A 17,121-nucleotide genomic window follows, 5' to 3' on the forward strand; every position below is an offset into this window, starting at 1 on the left:
GAGAGAGAGAGAGAGAGAGAGAGAGAGAGAGAGAGAGAGAGAGAGAGAGAGAGAGACTCCTGTGCCTGTGCTCAGCTCAAACCTCCTCCTGGAACACTCTCTCCCTCCTAACCCCGGGACAGCCTGGGCAGGGTCCTCCTCACTGTCGCTTTAGGCCTCGAGCTCAGAGTGGCCGATGGGGAGAGCATTTGAGCCCAGTTTTGTTTTGAACTCCCGCCTGTGTTGACTGTTGTCCTGGGAACGGGCAGTTCCCAGGAAAGGGGCGGGCCCTGTGTGTGTGTGTGTGTGTGTGTGTGTGTGTGTGTGTGTGATCTGAGCCCTGTGTGTGTACGTCATCTGAGCCCTAGGGCCAGGGTGCAGAGAGTTCTTGAGTAGATGCCACGCCCAGTTCAGCAGCCCCCTACCCCGAGGGCGGAGTCCTCCGCACAGGGTAGGGGAGGGGGAGGGAGCGAAGCCGGGGCTCCTGGGGGCCACCCCCACCATTATCGCACTTGGCTTCCGGCAGCCGCCTTCAGGCCATGGGGAGATGATAGTCCTGTGCTGCCCCCTCGTGGATGTTGCGAGGCTTGCACGAGATGGTGGCCTTGAGGGCGCTCTGGGAATTGTGGATCAGGCCCGTCAGTGTGAAGCTTCCTGCCTGTTTGGGAACAATGGCGGAGGTCATGAGCTTCTGTCGGGCGAGGGAAAATGAGTGCAATGCACTAGGAACATCCGCTCTGTCTGCAAACCCGGAGCGTTCATACGGCACTCTGCTTTATGTCTGAGACCTCCCAGCCATGCCTTTCCAACGCGGTTCTACAGATGAGGAAACTGAGGCCCTTACCGGCAAGATTAAGTGACCGCCCACGGTCACACAGTCACCAGCTGAAGGGAACAGTGAGAACCTGAGGGCTCGCGGTCCGAGCCCTCAGCCCTGTTTCTGTTCTAACTGGGTGCAGCCAGGCTCCCTCCGTGGCAGCCTCTCCTGGTCTGGCTCAGCTGAGCTCCAGGGACGCCCGCTGCTCTCATCACTTCTGCCTCCTGCACTCTCTGCTTCCGGTTCTCAGAGTTTCGTGCTGTTCTGGTAGGTGCTGGTGGTTCTCTGGGTTTCCTGCCGTTCCGGTAGGTGCTGGCAGATTCGCAGTTCCTTCCACACAGCTTCTCTGTGGGTCCATTCAGCTGGCCCGCTGCTTCCTAGCTTTGTACAGGAAAAGCTAAGTGCAGACAAAACCCTGATGAATAGAGGCCTGCACAGAGTGCCTGGGATGCAGGGCAGCAGGGCAGCCAGTGAACCACTGAGCTCGCACTGTGGCCAGTCCTGTGTGCCCCAGCTGGATTCTGCTTCTATGAGGGAGGCAGCAAGGAATTGGGACTTCACAGGTGAAAGGACTTGCCAGGTAGAAAAACTGGGGTGACCACAAAAGCTTGGATGCAAGAGAGAGCCTGGCATTTTGGGAGATGTGGGGGCGGAGACAAGGACGGGGGTGGCAGGTCACATGGGGGCAAGCCCCGGGGTGTTTTCCACTGTATCCTGTACCCAGTGGAGAGATACTGATGGGCTGTGAGCCCCAAGGGAACTGCAGGGAACAGAACCATCAGGAAAGGGGTAAGAAACAGGTGAGGTCGCCATTGCCATGGTGTGGGTAAGCAATGGCAGTGAAGCCCCTACTGGGCTCGGGCGGAGGGCTGGCGTGGGGAAGACAGGGCTGAGAGCCAGGCCAGAAAGAGCTGCCAGCTTTGTCTTCCCACACTTGCATGAGGATGGAGCTGAGGGGTGTGACCTTTTGGGAAAGCATTGATCTAAAATCAGGCTGCAAGCCTGGGACTCTGTCTCTCCTCTGTTCCTCCCCTCAGAGCTGGGATGACACAGGCTGGCATCTAGTGACTTAAATTTTCCTGGTAAAGATGAGCGCAGCAGGAGCGTGGCAGGGTGGGCCACTGTGTGCCGGGACCCTGGGCCAGGCTTTTCTGAGTGCTGCTCTCATGGAGGTATCTGTGCTCCCTGCACCGCGATGACAGGTTCCTGCCATGCCCAAGGAGCAGCGGCTCTGACTTCCCTGAACCCCCAGAAGGGGGGTTCTAAAGACACCCGTGAGTGTCTTTAGAGAAGACAATGTGTCCTGGGAGGCTTTGTCAGGCTGACCGCAGGCTGTAGCCCTGAGCAGCTGGGAACAGCCATGCAGTTTGCTCAGATACCTCCAGCCCTGGCCACAGGCTCTAGACACGGGGACCAGGACAAAAAAGGCCAGCAAGGGCATCTGCGACAAACCATCACGACTGATCGAGTTCCTGATGTATGTAGAGGCTAAATATTTCCATTGAGTTTTTCTTTTTTTAGACGGAGTCTCATTCTGTTACCGGGGCTGGAGTGCAGTGGTGCGATCTTGGCTCACTGCAATCTCTGCCTCCCAGGTTCAAGCGATTCTCCTGCCTCAGCTTCCCGAGTAGCTGGGAATACAGGTGTGCACTGCTAAACCCAGCTAATTTCTTTTGTATTTTTAGTAGAGATAGGGTTTCACCATGTTGGCCAGGCTGGTCTCGAACTCCTGAGCTCAGGTGATCCACCCACCTTGGCTTCCCAAAGCGCTGGGATCACAGGTGTGAGCCACAGCGCCCGGCTGGAGATTGGTTCTTAAAAATTAAAATATAATTTAAAAACCATTTCAGACCGAGAGTTGATAGAGGGCTGGACTGATGGGCGACAAAGCAAATACAATACAACGTAACTGTAGAATCTAGGTGGTGGGCATATGGGCGGGCATATGCTGGGTGTCTGCCCTGCCATTCTTTCAACTTCTCTGTGTGTCTGAAAAATTTCAAAATAAAATGTTGAGGGGAAAAAAAAAACCTCACCTGCCAGTCCAGGTCAGTCACTGCCAGTCTCTTTTCACATGTCCTTATCCCTGGAAAAACATCCAAATTCACTCTGGGTGCGCCTCACTGAGCCCCAGCCTGGGAGGACCCACGCCGCCCTGCCCCTCCCGCAGCTCTAAGGCTGGCCTCACCTGGGGATCAGGACATCGCGTTCCAGTCCCTGCTCTGCCAGTGACTTGCTCTGTGCCCTTGAGCGAGGGCTCAGGGCCCACCCCACATTTTGTGGTCTAACTTTATATGAGACTTTCCAGGGGAGCACAAGAATCCCTGCCTTTGGGAGGCTGCTGGAGTTGTCTTTTAATGGGTTTTCCTCAACCCTAAAAGGCTTAGCAAGTTTAGGGCCTTCAGCTGAGCGAGGCAGAACGTTCCAGCCCAGGCAGCCACAGGGTGGCCCCACCAGCGCAGGAGCAAGGACACCTGCGATTCACAGAGCGCGACGAGGCTCCGCCCTGCGAGCCAGCCCCGCCCACCTCCTGTCGGCCCCGTCCCTTCCCGGGTAGGCGGGCGAGGGAGGGTCCCGAGCTCCGCCCAGCTCCGCGGGCGCAGGGCCCACGGGACCCGGAGCTTGGGAGCCCGCGGGAAGGAGCTGAAGGGCTGGGTCCGTGGGAGGTGAAGGCAGGGGAAATGTATGTCTGCATTTTTTAATTTGCAGGGGATATTTTCCGTCCCCTTTGTCCCCTAAGCCTCTGGGTTTTGGATGAAAAGTTGGCTTTACTACCCTCTCTCTCCTTCCCGCACGCACACACCTTGGAGGCGTCATGCCAGGCGGTGACCGCAGAGGAAGCATCCAGGGCCACAATTCTTGCCTTGTCAGCTGCTCCCGCCAAGTCCCCAGAAAGCTCCCGGTTCATCAGAACAGCAACATTAAAGGAAGGCCCAATTTATCTATGGAAAAATCCGCACTGGCCTTCCTCTTGTAGCCCCAACCATTTTCACTTATAAGTAGCCTCTTTGGGTCTTACTGTTGGTTGTACAGTTGCTGTCAATGTGCCCACCATTTTGTATTCAGCTTAAAATTGTTTATTTATTTATTAATTTATTTAGAGGCAGTCTCGTTCTGTCACCCAGGCTGGAGTGCTGTGGGGCACGATCTCTGTTCACTACAACCTCCACCTCCTGGGCTCAAATGATTCTCCCGTCTCAGTGTCCTGAATAGCTGGGATTATAGACGTGTGCCACCATGTTCGACTCATTTTTGTATTTTTAATAGAGACGGGATTTCGCCATGTTGGCCAGGCTTGTCTTGAACTCTTGACTCCAGTGATCTGCCCACCTCGGCCTCCCAAAGTGCTGGGGTTACAGGCGTGAGCCATCATGCCTGGCCCAAAATTTTTTTTAATGTATCAGCAACATCTTTTCATGTTTCTCTTTACAATTTTTTTTTTTTTCCTTTTTTGAGACAGGGTCTTAACTTTGTCACCCAGACATGGTCATAGCTCATTGCAGCCTCCACCTCCCTGGGCTCAGGGGATCCATCTCAGCCTCCCAAGTAGCTGGGACCACAGGTGCTTTATAATCTTTACACATCTCATTGTAGCCAGTTTCTTAGAGTTGATGCACCATAACGTGTTTAACCAAATTTTTCTCTTCGTGGACATTTAGATTTTGTTCAGGTTTAGCACCAGCTGTGATGAGTATCTTCAAGCCTCTGCTTCCTGCTGTGGAATTGTTGCCACAGGACACATTCCCAGATGGGATTACTGAGTCAGAGGAAGTGGACGTTGAGTGGCTTTCAACAGACAGGCTGTATTCCTCTCATGGTGTCCACGCAGGTACCACCAGCAATGTATACACATACAGGAAGCACCGGCTTCCCTGTAGTCTTGTTGCCGTGGCATGTTGGGGTCTCTAAGACCACCCTGGGTTTGATGATTGGCTAGGAAAACTCGCAGGACTCAGCATACAGTGATACTCGAGGCTATGATGTATTACGACAACGGGACATGAAGCAAAATCAGCAAAGGAAAAAGGCACATGGGTCAAGTCCAGAGGAAAGGGAGTGTAAGGGTCCAAGACCCTGTCACACGCTGGACGCACTCACTTCCCCCAGCAGTGTGTTGGGACAACACGTGTGGAATGTCATCTGTCGGGGACACTCACTAGAGATTTGGCACCGAGGATTTTACTGCAGGCTAGTCACAAAGGCACCCTCTGCCTAGCATGTACCGAAATTTGGGACTCCCAGTACAAAGACATAAGCCACAGTGTTTACACAGTTTAGGGGCAGTGAGCTGTTCTTATCAGGGAAGGGTCGGAATACTCCCCAGGTCTAATTTCCCAGATACCAACCAAGGGCCAACCTTGCAAGCAGTCCTTGCTAAAGATAACATTGCTATAATTTGTATTTCTTTCATTCTTCTTTTGAGGGTAAATCATGTCGGTATAAAATAATGAGACGGGCCATCCCAAGGTTCATTCACTGTCAAGGCTGGAGGTTGATGCCAGCTGTTGGCTGTGACCTCAGGTGGGTCTGGCGGCCGGCTGGGGCCCCTCCGTGTGGCTTGGGCTTCTCTCCAATGTGAAGTGGCTGTGTTTCAAGGATGAGGAACTGACAAAGAGGGAGCCAGGTGGAAGCTGTGTCACCTTTTCTATCCTAACCACAGAAGCCACCCTGTGCCACTTCTACCACATTCTGTTTATTAGAAACAAGTACAAATACTGGCCCATATTCAAAGGGAGGAGAATTAAACTCCACTTTTGATGGGAGAAGGATCAAATACTTTGTAGAGGTTATTTAAAACCATCACAAACAAATGTGGCATGTTTAGGCATTTATTCTACAAAAAAAAAAAAGATACAAATGTGCAAAGTTACTTGAGACTATTTTCTGCAGTATTATTTGTGTTAGTAAAACAACAACAACAACAACAAAAAAAAACGGGAAACAATCTAAATGTCCATCAAGGGCCAGGTGCAGTGGCTCATGCCTGTGATCCCAGTACTTTGGGAAGCCGAGGAGGGTGGATTATCTGAGGTCAGGAGTTCGAGACCAGCCTGGCCAACATGGTGAAACCCCACCTCTACTAAAAGTACAAAAAATTAGCCGAGCATGGTGGTGCATGCCTGTAGTCCCAGCTGCTCGGGAGGCTGAGGCAGGAGAATTGCTTGAACCCTGGAGGCAGAGGTTACAGTAAGCTGAGATCGCGCCATTGCACTCCAGCCTGGGCAGCAGAGCAAGACTCCGTCTCTCTCTCTCACACACACACACACACACACACACACAAAGTCCATTAATAGGTGATGGGTTATGTTACTTGTGGTATCTTTACTGTACTTATTACTTGTAAAGATGTCATCTATATAATGTTAAACAAAACAAACATGATAAAACAACAATAACAAAATGTGTTGCCAAGTGGTATATGCAGTCTGATTCTGGTGTTGTTATTATGAGTTGAATGCATGGGAAAAGTCTGAATGGACGTGCTTCCTCCTGTGTCTACTGCATATCTTTAGGGGAGTCGGCTGGAATGCAGCGACATGATCATGGCTCTCTGCAGCCTCCAGCTCCTGGGCTCAGCAATCCTCCCACCTCAGCCTCCCAAGTAGCTAGGACTACAGGCATGTGCCACCATGCCTGGGTAGTTTTTGTATTTTCTTGTAGAGACAGGGTCTCACCGTGTTGCCCAGGCTGGTCTCAAACTCTTGGGCTCAAGCAATCTGCCCGCCTTGGCTTCCCAGAGTGCTAGGATTATAGGTGTGAGCCACTGCACCTGGTCAATCATGTTAACGCCTAAGACATGACTGTCAGGGGTAGTGGAAAGAGCACAGAATTGAGAATCCAGAGATCTGGGTTCTAGTCTGTCTAGGCTCCGACCCTACCTTCCTGGGCTTTATTTTATTTTATTTTATTTTTTTGAGACAGGCTCTCCCTCTGTCGTCCAGGCTGGAGTGGAGTGGCGCCATCACAACTGACTGTAGCCTCCCATGTCCCATGCTTCTCCCACCTCAGTGCTCTGAGTAACTGGGACCACAGGTGTGTGCCATCACACCCAGCTAATTTTATTTATTCTGCTGTGACAATGGGGTCTCACTATGTTGCCCAGGCTGGTCTCAAACTCCTGGGCTCAAGTGATCCACACTCCTTGGCCACCCAAAGTACTGGCATTATGGGCATCAGCCACCATGCCCGGCCTGGGCCCATTGGTAAGGATTATTCAGCAGTAAAGATAGTAAATGTGTGACAGTCTCTCTCGGATTGTGTATTAGTTTGCCAGAGCTGCCCTAACACAATGCCACGAACTGGGTGGCTAAACAAGGGAAATGTAGCATCTCCCAGTGCTGGAGGTCAGAGGTCTAAGAAGAGGGGTTGGTGGGGTTCATTCCTTCTGCGGCAGTGAGGGAGAATCTGTGCCAGGCCCCTTACCTCGCTTTTGGGGCCTTCCTGGCAATCTTTGATGTTCCTTGGTGTGCAGAAGCATTACCCTAATCTCTGCCTTCATCTTCACATGGTGTTGTTTCTTCGTGTGTCTCTGTCTAAATTTCTCCTTTTTTATGAGGTCACTTTCATACTGGATCTCAGCCCACCCTACTCCAGTATGACCTCATCTGAACTCCTCACATCGACAATGACCCTGGTTCCAAATAAGGTCACCTTCTGGAGTCTGGGGATTAGGACTTAAATGTGAATTTCAAGAAGCACAATTCAACCAATCACAGATGATACAGATTTGAATCCCTTCTGGGATCTACTAAGGGGTGAAACCGACCTTATATGGCCGGGCGTGGTGGCTCACGCCTGTAATTCCAGCCCTTTGGGAGGCCGAGGCAAGTAGATCACCTGAGATCAGGAGTTCCAGACCAGCCTGGCCAACATAGCAAAACCACGTCTCTGCTAAAAATACAAAAGTTAGCCAGGTGTGGTGGCACGAGTCTGTGATCCCAGCTACTTGGGAGGCTGAGGCAGGAGAATCACTCGAAACTGGGAGGTGGAGGTTGCAGTGAGCTGAGATCGCGCTAGTGCACTCCAGGCTGAGTGACAGAGTGAGACTCCATCTCAAAAAAAAAAAAAAAAAAAAGAACCAACCTTAAATTCAGCCCCCACTGTACATCAGGCATTATTTCCAGTCCTCACCTCATCTCATTCGGTGAACAGTATTAGCTCCATCTTATGGGTGAGAAAACAAAGGCTTCAAGAGGCTGAGTGTCTTGTGCAGGGACACAGGCAATAAGTGGCAGGCCTAGCATGGAATTCACGCATACGACTTCTAAATTGTGTGCTTTATTCAAACTGCAGAGCTGGGGCTTGACTAATACTTGACTACGCCTAAGTTTTTTTTTCCCCAGGAACTTCCTTGATAATTTTCATTAAATAGACCTTACATTTTCAATCCAGTCAAGCCTCTGGGAGATAAGTTAAAAATTCCCTGATGGATAATGACATTAAAAACAGCAACTGTGTACACTGCTTTAAAAGTGTGCTTTCGTGCATTTCTCTTGTGAAATATTGTGATGGCCTTGTGAGGTGGAGCTGATCACATGTGGATTTAGGGGCAGAAACTGGAAGACCACGACCCACCTAGACCACACAGGCAAGAAATGGACCCCCAGGACCAGAATCCCTTCTGACTATAGTTCCTGGTCTCTTCTTGAGTTGTTATTTACAGAGAAAAAGCATCTCACATAAACAGTTTTACTTCGGTTATCAAAAAGATACTCAATGATCTATATTTCAAAGACTCTAGATTCATGGGAGTTGGGGAAATTTTAAGCATTCGGAACATATTCTGGAGCATGTCTTTATGTTCCTTATTTTGTAACCTCCCATGGGTGGGCAGCGGAATGCGTTTTGGGAGAAAGCAGGTCTCGTGGATAATATTTCTGAAGATCAGGGCAGGTTGTGTCCAAGTCCATGTTGTCCATGACTGCAGAACGCGCCAGAGGCAGCAGGGGGCACCCTGGAGCTTTGTATCCTCCCTCCGGCCCGCGGCAACTCCCCTGGCTCCACCATCCCCAGGTGCCGGGAAGCCGGGTGTCTCAGGTCGGACGCACGCTGGTTCGCTATGGCCGTTTCTGATCAAACACAGAACAAATGGATTGTCCAGATACGGTGTCTGTGAAAGGAGCCCAGCTGTGGGCCTGGGGAGGCAGGTGTCCTGGCAGGGGTGACATTCTTAACCCACAGGGAGGGCCCAGAAGGGACGCAGGAGGTACCCTGCCGTGCAGCATGCGGGGGTCTTGGAGGTGGGCAGCCGCTGTTTACCCGTGAGTGTGGAGGAGCATCAGCGCTTGAACAGTGGAAGCAGCATTTACAGGTGAACACCAGCCCGGCAAGGGCCGGGGGCCCAAGGCCATGGTGTCCCGAGCCTCCCAGCTCCCACTCTGGCCTCCAGTGGCCATGGAATTGCTAACTTTGAGGGCACGAGCTTCTCCCAGCAAGTCAAGGGGACGCTATGTGCTGCGATCATGGGTCCAGCCACCTTGCATTTGGCCTTCCAAGCCCCTCTCTGAGCCCCAGGACTTACCCACACCTGCTGGCCCATGCAGGGTGGACCTAGCCTGCGTCAGTCAGGCCTCACCCCGGAGTCAGGCTTGGTGCAAACTCCCAGCTGAGCTCACACGCTGGCTGCGGTCTGTGATACTTCCCTGGTGGTCTCTGACCGGGCCGTATGGCCTCCCTCTGGAACCCAGGCTGCAAGCTTGAGGAGCTGGGGGCAGTCAGGCAGAATCAGCCTCTGGTTGCCCGCATGGGGTGTCAGGCAGGGGTAATCCATGGGGGAGCCTGGGGAGAGAGGGCGGGGGTGTGGCACTGGTCTCAGGCTGGGGGAAGGAATTCACACTTGCATGGCTGAGGCTGGTGCCGCCCCCTCTGATCACCGGGAGGTCAGCCTCTCCTTCCCCAGGCTCAATTTGCACTCCCAGCCTGTATGGCTGGCACCGTGGGAAGCCCCTGCCTGGCTCAGGGGAGGCCCTGGTCTAGAGCCCACCTTTGGAGCTGCCCTGGCCTGCTGAGGCAGGAGCTGCCCCTGGCCTGGGCCTGGCCCTCCGGTGAGGCTACAGTAGCCAGGAGAAGGCCAGTCAGAAAGGCCATCTGCCTGCAGGGGTTTCTAGCCAGCAGGCCAGGGGAAGGAAGTTGTCAGGCGTCCTGCAGAGAAGGCCAGGGTTGCAGACAGGGGTGGCAGTCAGCTCCATGTAGCTCTGGGACCCAGGTGTGTGGCAGGGCCAGGAGCACCTTCTGCTGCTTTTCCAGACCCGACTCCAACTCATTTACTTGAGAAACCCTTTCACCCATCCCGGCCTGCATTTGCCTGTGTCATCCTTTCCAGCAGTAGCTTTGTGGCTGTGCCTATTCTGTGCCCTCCGAGTTCTAGGTTGAGGGTGAGGATTGGATGAGTTGACCCACACAAGGCTTCTAGCACAGTGCCTGGCACATGGTTAAATAGACATGAAGGCATTATAACCAGGTGTGTGACCCTGTCCTCAATGTGAGTGCCACAGTGGGGTGGAGAGTGGCAGCCCTGCCAGGCAGGATCGTAGGGTCTGTGACAGGGCTTCCTCATTTCCCTGATAGGGAGAGAGTAAGCTCACTGAATAGTAAGTTGGCTGCATCTTTTCTGTCTGAGCCTCTCAGGGAAGCTTCCTAGAGGGATAAAGGCTTGAGCTCGAACTCGGAGGAGTTTGCGGGTGGCTGGGTTGGGGTGGGGGTGGGCTGGGGGTGCCAACATGCCAGGCATGGGGAGCAGCATGGGCGAAGGTATGGAGATGGGGGAGGGATCTGGACGGGGTACCCGTGGCTGGAGCACAGGGCGTGTGTGGGCGGGAAGCAGGTGAAGAGAAGAAGAGCTCAGGGACTTCTGGGGGCTTCTGGAGGGGACCCACCGTGGGAGCAGACCAATGGCTGGCAGGGCTAGGTGGTGCAGGTGCCCCTCATGGATTTGGTCAAAGTGGGCACACATGCTTATGTCAGAGGCATGTAAACCAGAGCAACTCCATCTTGAGTAGGAGCTGGTAAAATGAGGCTGAGACCTACCGGGCTGCATTCCCAGACGGTGAAGGCATTTCTAAGTCATGGGATGAGATAGGAGGTCAGCACAAGATACAGGTCATAACGACCTTGCTGATAAAACAGATTGCAGTAAAGAAGCTGGTCAAAACCCACAAAAACCTAGATGGGCGTGAGAGTGACCTCTGGTCATCCTCGCTGCTACACTCCCACCAGCGCCGTGACAGTTTACAAATGCCACAGCTATGTCAGGAAGTTACCCTATATGGTCTAAAAAGGGTATGCATGAATAATCCACCCCTTGTTTAGCATATCATCAAGAAATAACCAGAAAAATGTGCAACCAGCAGCCCTTGGGGCTGTTCTCTGTATGGAGTAGTCGTTCTTTATTCCTTTCCTTTCCTAATAAACTTGATTTCACTTCACGGACTTGCCCTGAATTCTTTCTTGCGTGAGATCCAAGAACCCTCTCCTGGGGTCTGGATCGGGACCCCTTTCCTGTAACACTTACAGCTCTGTACACCTTGAGGGTCTTGGAGGGAGGGTGGAGACAGCCCAGGGCTGAGGGCACCCCCTCCGTCAAGGGTAAGGCTGATGCCTGAAGCCTCCGTCTCTGTCCCACCCACCAAGGCGGAAGGCTGGCCCCTAAGGAGGAGTGATGCCCCGGGGTCCTAAAGGAGCAGCAGGCGCTCCTTAGAGTGGTGGGAGGTGGAGGTTGGTTGGGGTCAGGGTGGGAAGTGGGTGCCTGGCTGGGTGAGCATCCCCAGATCTATGGGATTGGCTCCTGCAGACCTCTGTGGCCCCTGCTTCATCACCCTGACCTGCCCCTGTGCTGAGAGAGGATGGATGAGAGGGTGGGGCCAGAGGCTCTGCAAACTGTGAAGGGCTGTGCTCACCCCCTCCTTGAGGTTGTTCATGCTCAGTTCAGCTGTGCTTCTTCCTGGGGAGAAAGTCTTCGGAAGCTCAGGGAAAAGGCAGATCAGGAATGCGGAAGTGCCTGGGGAGGGAGCCGCTCAGAAGATTATAGTCCACACCGTCAAAGCAGTCCACACAGCAGTCTCCCGAGAGCAATCAAGGCTGGAGGAGGGGGTGCTACAGGCCCCTGAGACTGGGGAAGGGGAGGAGACATGTTGAAAGGGGACAAGAAGGGACTTTTGGGGGTTGCGGGCATCTCATTTGTTTGTTAAGCCATTTCCTTATCACACCAGCCCATAAGGTAGGTCATATTTCTATCATACCTGTTGGAAAAGGAAGGCTCAGAGAGGGTGAGCAACCTGCCAGGGTCACCCAGCAGACCTGGCATTTGAACTCAGGGCTCTGACTCATGGAAATCCCTCCACAGCAACAGAAAAGATCACAGAGAGGCTGGGGCCAAAGTCAGATTCTGCCTAGCTCCCAGGTGGCCTGTGGCCAGCCCTGCCATGATTTCTTCTAAGGCTGTTAGTCTTTGAAGAATAGCAAAGCCCAGGAGTGAGTTCATCTGCTACCACGAAGTGAGCTGTTTCTGAGACGCACTTCTGGGAGGTTTGACATCACTGTCACAGAAGGGACTGAGCAGAAACTGCTGCAACAAATACATCTTGTTTGAGAGTCAGCTGGGGCTGGGGCTGGGTGAGCTCGGAGGCCCTTCAGGTCTGGGGTTCCTTCATTCCAAGTCTCTTTCCTTTTACGGGCCTCAGTTTCCTCCTCATGAGAGGTGGAGCAGTGGTTTCCAAACATGACGTTGGAAGTGTGTTAAAATGCAGATTCCTGGGCTCAACTCTGAAGCTCTTCCAGCAGCCACCTTCCCAGGTGACCAGACCCTTGGGAAGGCATCACCTCAAGACCCCTGCATCCCTCCTCCAGAGTTCTGGGATTAAGCTAAGTCCTGGGAAGGTAGGACGGGCCTAGGCCTCCCACCTCCCTTTGCTGTAGGGTCGGTCCTGTCTCTGCTCCCTCAACCCCTCGTTCCTGTCCATGTCTTTTGAGACAGCTTCTCTCTCTCAGGTCCTCTAGACCTGCTCTCAGGTCCTCACTTCCTGCCACCTGGGCAGCAGAGTATGTTTTCTTCAACAGCACCCTCCCTAAGAGACTCTTCAAATCATTTATTTGTCATGATGCATGATAGTTAAATGAAATAACAGAGGCAATGAAGCACGCACTCAGAGGCCGGCACCTGGTGCACCTTTGACGAGTGGCACTTTCATCTCGAGGACAGTTGGGAGGAGCTTGCCTGGATGAGTGGGGACGTGGGTGTGCTGACATGCAGGCGCTGTCTGGCAGCAGGTTAGATTAGAGGTGGAGGGGGCACAGATGTATGGACAATTAAACTGGGACTCAGGGACGCTCTGCCCCAGGACTGGGCAGGCGAGTGCTCTGGGAGGTGATGGTGTTGACCTGACCAGGGACCCATGCCCTTTCACCCCTTTGTTGTTGTTGTTTTGTTTAAGACGGAGTTTTGCTCTGTTGCCCAGGCTGAAGTGTAACGGCTCGATCTCAGCTCACTGCAACCTCTGCCTCCCAGGTTCAAGTGATTCTCCTGCCTCAGCCTCCCGAGTAGCTGGGATTACAGGCATGCACCACCAAGCCCAGCTAATTTTTGTATTTTTAATAGTGACAGGGTTTCACCATGTTGGTCAGGCTTGGTCTTGAACTCCTGACCTCAGATGATTCACCCGCCTTGGCCTCCGAAAGTGCTGGGATTACAGGTGTGAGCCACCGCGTCCAGCCTCTGTTTTTTTTTTTTTTTTTTTTTTTTTTTTGAGACAGGTCCTCAAGCTTTGTTGCCCAGGCTGGAGAGCAGTGGTGTAATCATGGCTCACTGTAGCCTCAACCTCCTGGGATCAAGTGATCCTCCCACCTCAGCCTCCCGAGTAGCTGGGACTATAAGTGTGCACCACTGTGCCCAGTTACTTTTTTGATTTTTGTAGAGATGAGGTCTCCCTTTGTTGCCCAGGCTGTTCTCAAACTCCTGGGTGCAAGTGATCTTCCCACCCTCAGCCTCCTGAAGTTCTGGGATTACAGGCGTGAGCCACCTTGCCTGGCCACCGTTTGTTCTTCTTATAACTCATGGAGAAGACAATTCTAATACTTTAGCTCATCCCAATCACCACATCATGGCTTTAGCAATGTTGGGAATCGGATGTACCCATGTCCTGCTGTTATAATGTTGACGGTGGTAATAGGTACACGTCTTGCGTACCTCTTTAACCACTCAAATGCTTTATTTCATTGACGCCTGACAACAACCAAATGACACGGTGAGATGGTTAATTTTATGCATCACCTTGACTGGGCCAAGGGTGCCATATTTGGTGGAGTGTTACCTGGATGTGTCTCTGAGGGCATTGCTGAGTGAGGTCCGCATTTGAGCGGGTGGGCCGAGCGAGGCAGGTGGCCCTCCCTGATGGGCGTGGGCTGCATCCAGTCAGTTGAAGTCTATGTGGATCTCTTTTGAAGACCCAGATAGAGCAAAAAATCTGGCATGAAAGGGCTCCTCCTGCCTGACTGCTGGAGCTGGGGCACTGTCCTTCTCCTGCCTTTGGACTGAGACTACAGCATCGATTCCTCTTGGGCCTGTAGCCCGCTGGCTTTCAGACTGGCACTTAGCGTTTGGAGATCCGTAGGCTCTAACTCAGACCGGAGCTGTCTGTCGGCTTCTCTAGCTTGCTGACTGCCCGTCTTGGGACTTAGCCTCCATAATTGCATGAACAACTCCTCAGAATAAATCTCTCTCTCTCTGTCCTATTGGTTCCGTTTCTCTGGAGAACCTTGACTAATACAGACAGATGAGTGCTATTGGCTCTATTTTGCAGATGAGGAAACTGAAGTTCAGCGAGGTCAGATGCTGGGGTGGGAAGTCACCCTCGGACTCAGTGCACACCCAGCCTCCTGAGCCCTTGGCCACTGATATGGTTTGGCTGTGTCCCCACCCAAATCTCAACTTGAATTATATCTCCCAGAATCCCATGTGTTGTGGGAGGGACCTAGGAGGAGGTAATTGAATCATGGGGGCAGGTCTTTCCCGTGCTATTCTTGTGATAGCGAATAAGTCTCATGAGATCTGATGGGCTTATCAGGGGTTTCTGCTTTTGCTTCTTCCTCGTTTTCTCTTGCCGCTGCCATGTAAGCAGTGCCTTCTACCTTACGGCATGATTCTGAGGCCTCCCCAGCCATGTGGAACTGTTAAGTCCAATTAACCTCTTTTTCTTCCCAGTCTCAGGTATGTCTTTATCAGTAGTGTGAAAACAGACCAATAGGCCAGGCGCAGTGGCTCACGCCTGTAATCCCAGCACTTTAGGAGGCTGAGGCAGGTGGATCATCTGAGGTCAGGAGTTCGAGACCAGCCTGGCTAACGTGTTGAAACCCTGTCTCTACTAAAAATACAATTAGCCAGGCACAGTGGTGGATGCCTGTAATCCCGGCTACTTGGAAGGCTGAGGCAGGAGAATCGCTGGAACCCAGGAGGCAGAGGTTACAGTGAGCTGAGATTATGCCACTGCACTCTGGCCTGGGTAACAAGAGTGAAACTCCATCTCAAAAACAAACAAACAAAAAACAATGTACTGATCCAGCCACTGTGCCCGTGATCCTGCCAGATCTGGGCCTGTGCAGCCTCTGAGATTTCCCGGGAGGTGCCTAGGCCCTATTCCTTCACGCATGAGGAGCAGATGCCAAGGGCCACTGTGAACGCCGTCACCCCTGAGGACCAGGGTTAGGAGCTGGGGAAGGAGGAAAGGACTCAAGGGCATCCTATCCTTGGTTTTCAGAGCAGCTGAGGCTCTGAGGGCATGGAGAGCTGTCTGCGTTCTCATGTCTAGTGGGTGATGAGGCTGGACAGAGCTCAGACTTTGACTTCAAAGTCTGCTTGGCAGGTGAAGGGACCGAGGTATTAACACTGTGCTGAGTGATTTCATGCTACTGTCTCATTTGTCTATATTGTACCTTGTGAAGTGCAGATGATTCTACCCCAGTTTGAAGAAAGAGTCTTGGAGAACATAGGTGACTTGCCAAAGATCTCCAGGCTGGAAAGTTGTGCAGCTTGGAATCAGTCTGACAACAAATGATTTTAGGGCTCAGGTTTTTCTTCCACTCTTCACTCTTTCCAAGTGGGCATCTTCTATTTGTTTCTAAACAAGGGAGGCAGGGAAGCCTTGTTAAAAGAAAATATCCAACAGTGATTTTGAGGAGGAAGTAGTATTTGACGCAAGTGACTGGGTATACAAGGGTTAGCTTCGGGGCTGCTACAACAATATGGGTGGAAAAATATGTTATTTACTGATGGATTAGTCACCATTGCCTGCTGATTATATTGCCAATATTAGCCTTGTTTTGATTACTGCAAAGACCAATAGCTGCCTCCTATGACATGCTGGTCCTAAACATTGGTGGGGAATCTGTAAATGAGGGGGTGTCCCCGGAAGACCCCACAAACCTAGCTTGGCCCTGGTGGTGCCCCTTAAGCTGTTGCAGTTACACAGTTGAAGGAGGATGGCTGCTCCAGGGTTATCAGCTCAAATCATGTATTTGAATTACAAGTCCCTGCTCTTGTTAGAGGGATTAGTGCCTATCTGGAATGAAATGTGTTTGCATTTACAAGTCTTACAAGTTCTCCTGGGATCAAGGGTACTGGAATGGGATGCCTCTTGCATTTTGCATTAGGACTGAAATTCACTTAGTGACTACATAAGCAGAAAGGTGGTAAACTACGATGATTAAGAGCAAGCACTTAGGAGTCAGACCCACGAGAGAAAGCTGACTCTTCCCCTCCCAGCACTCAGAATCCTGACAGTGCTTTGCTTGCTGAGGGCAGTGTCTGCAGGTGGCTGTAGAGTGAGCACAGGCTCTTTGTGGGCTTCACTCCTTTATGGCTTTCGCTCACTAAGTTTTAGTCCTACTCCCTCGGAAGAAGGATAATAACAATAGATAATGATGATAATAGTCTCCCCATAGGGTTATGGCAAACATGAAACACCTTGAATTGTGTGTAAAGTTCTTTGCAAACTGCACGGCATCTAGTAAGAATAATGCTGGTTAATATGATGATGACGCAGCCCACAAGACAAAATAGCCCCCAGGAGCATCCCTGTGATCCTCAGCACTGGGTCTGCTTGGCTTGCCGTAGCAAGGGGGAACACCCCTGCTGAGGCTTCCAGGACGTGGCCTTGTGCTGGGCAAGTCTAAGGAGGAGCGTTGGTCATTCTTGCAGCTGCAGCATGGTCCTGCCTAGGTTTCTCTGTTCTGTTGGCTTCAGCTGTGTCCCATTGGAAACCTTGTTTATCTCGTTTGCCTGCAGCATGGATCATTATCTCTCCTCTCCTCTCCTCTCTTCTCCCCTCCCCTTCCCT

At 52.1% G+C, this 17,121-nt stretch overlaps 1 protein-coding gene across 1 annotated transcript; it reads left to right on the forward strand.

The window, feature by feature from the left end:
• The first annotated feature begins 4,544 nt into the window (after positions 1–4,544).
• On the forward strand, positions 4,545–15,492 carry LOC105525373 (putative uncharacterized protein FLJ33534). The gene is given in 6 exon segments (XM_011960973.1): positions 4,545–4,615; positions 8,032–8,038; positions 8,614–8,809; positions 12,419–12,543; positions 12,545–12,670; positions 15,373–15,492. Coding segments are annotated over 6 exon segments (645 nt in total).
• The last annotated feature ends 1,629 nt before the right edge of the window (positions 15,493–17,121 follow it).

This window comes from Colobus angolensis, unplaced genomic scaffold (assembly GCF_000951035.1).
Source record: "Colobus angolensis palliatus isolate OR3802 unplaced genomic scaffold, Cang.pa_1.0 Scaffold53, whole genome shotgun sequence".
Classification (NCBI taxonomy): Eukaryota; Metazoa; Chordata; class Mammalia; order Primates; family Cercopithecidae; genus Colobus; species Colobus angolensis.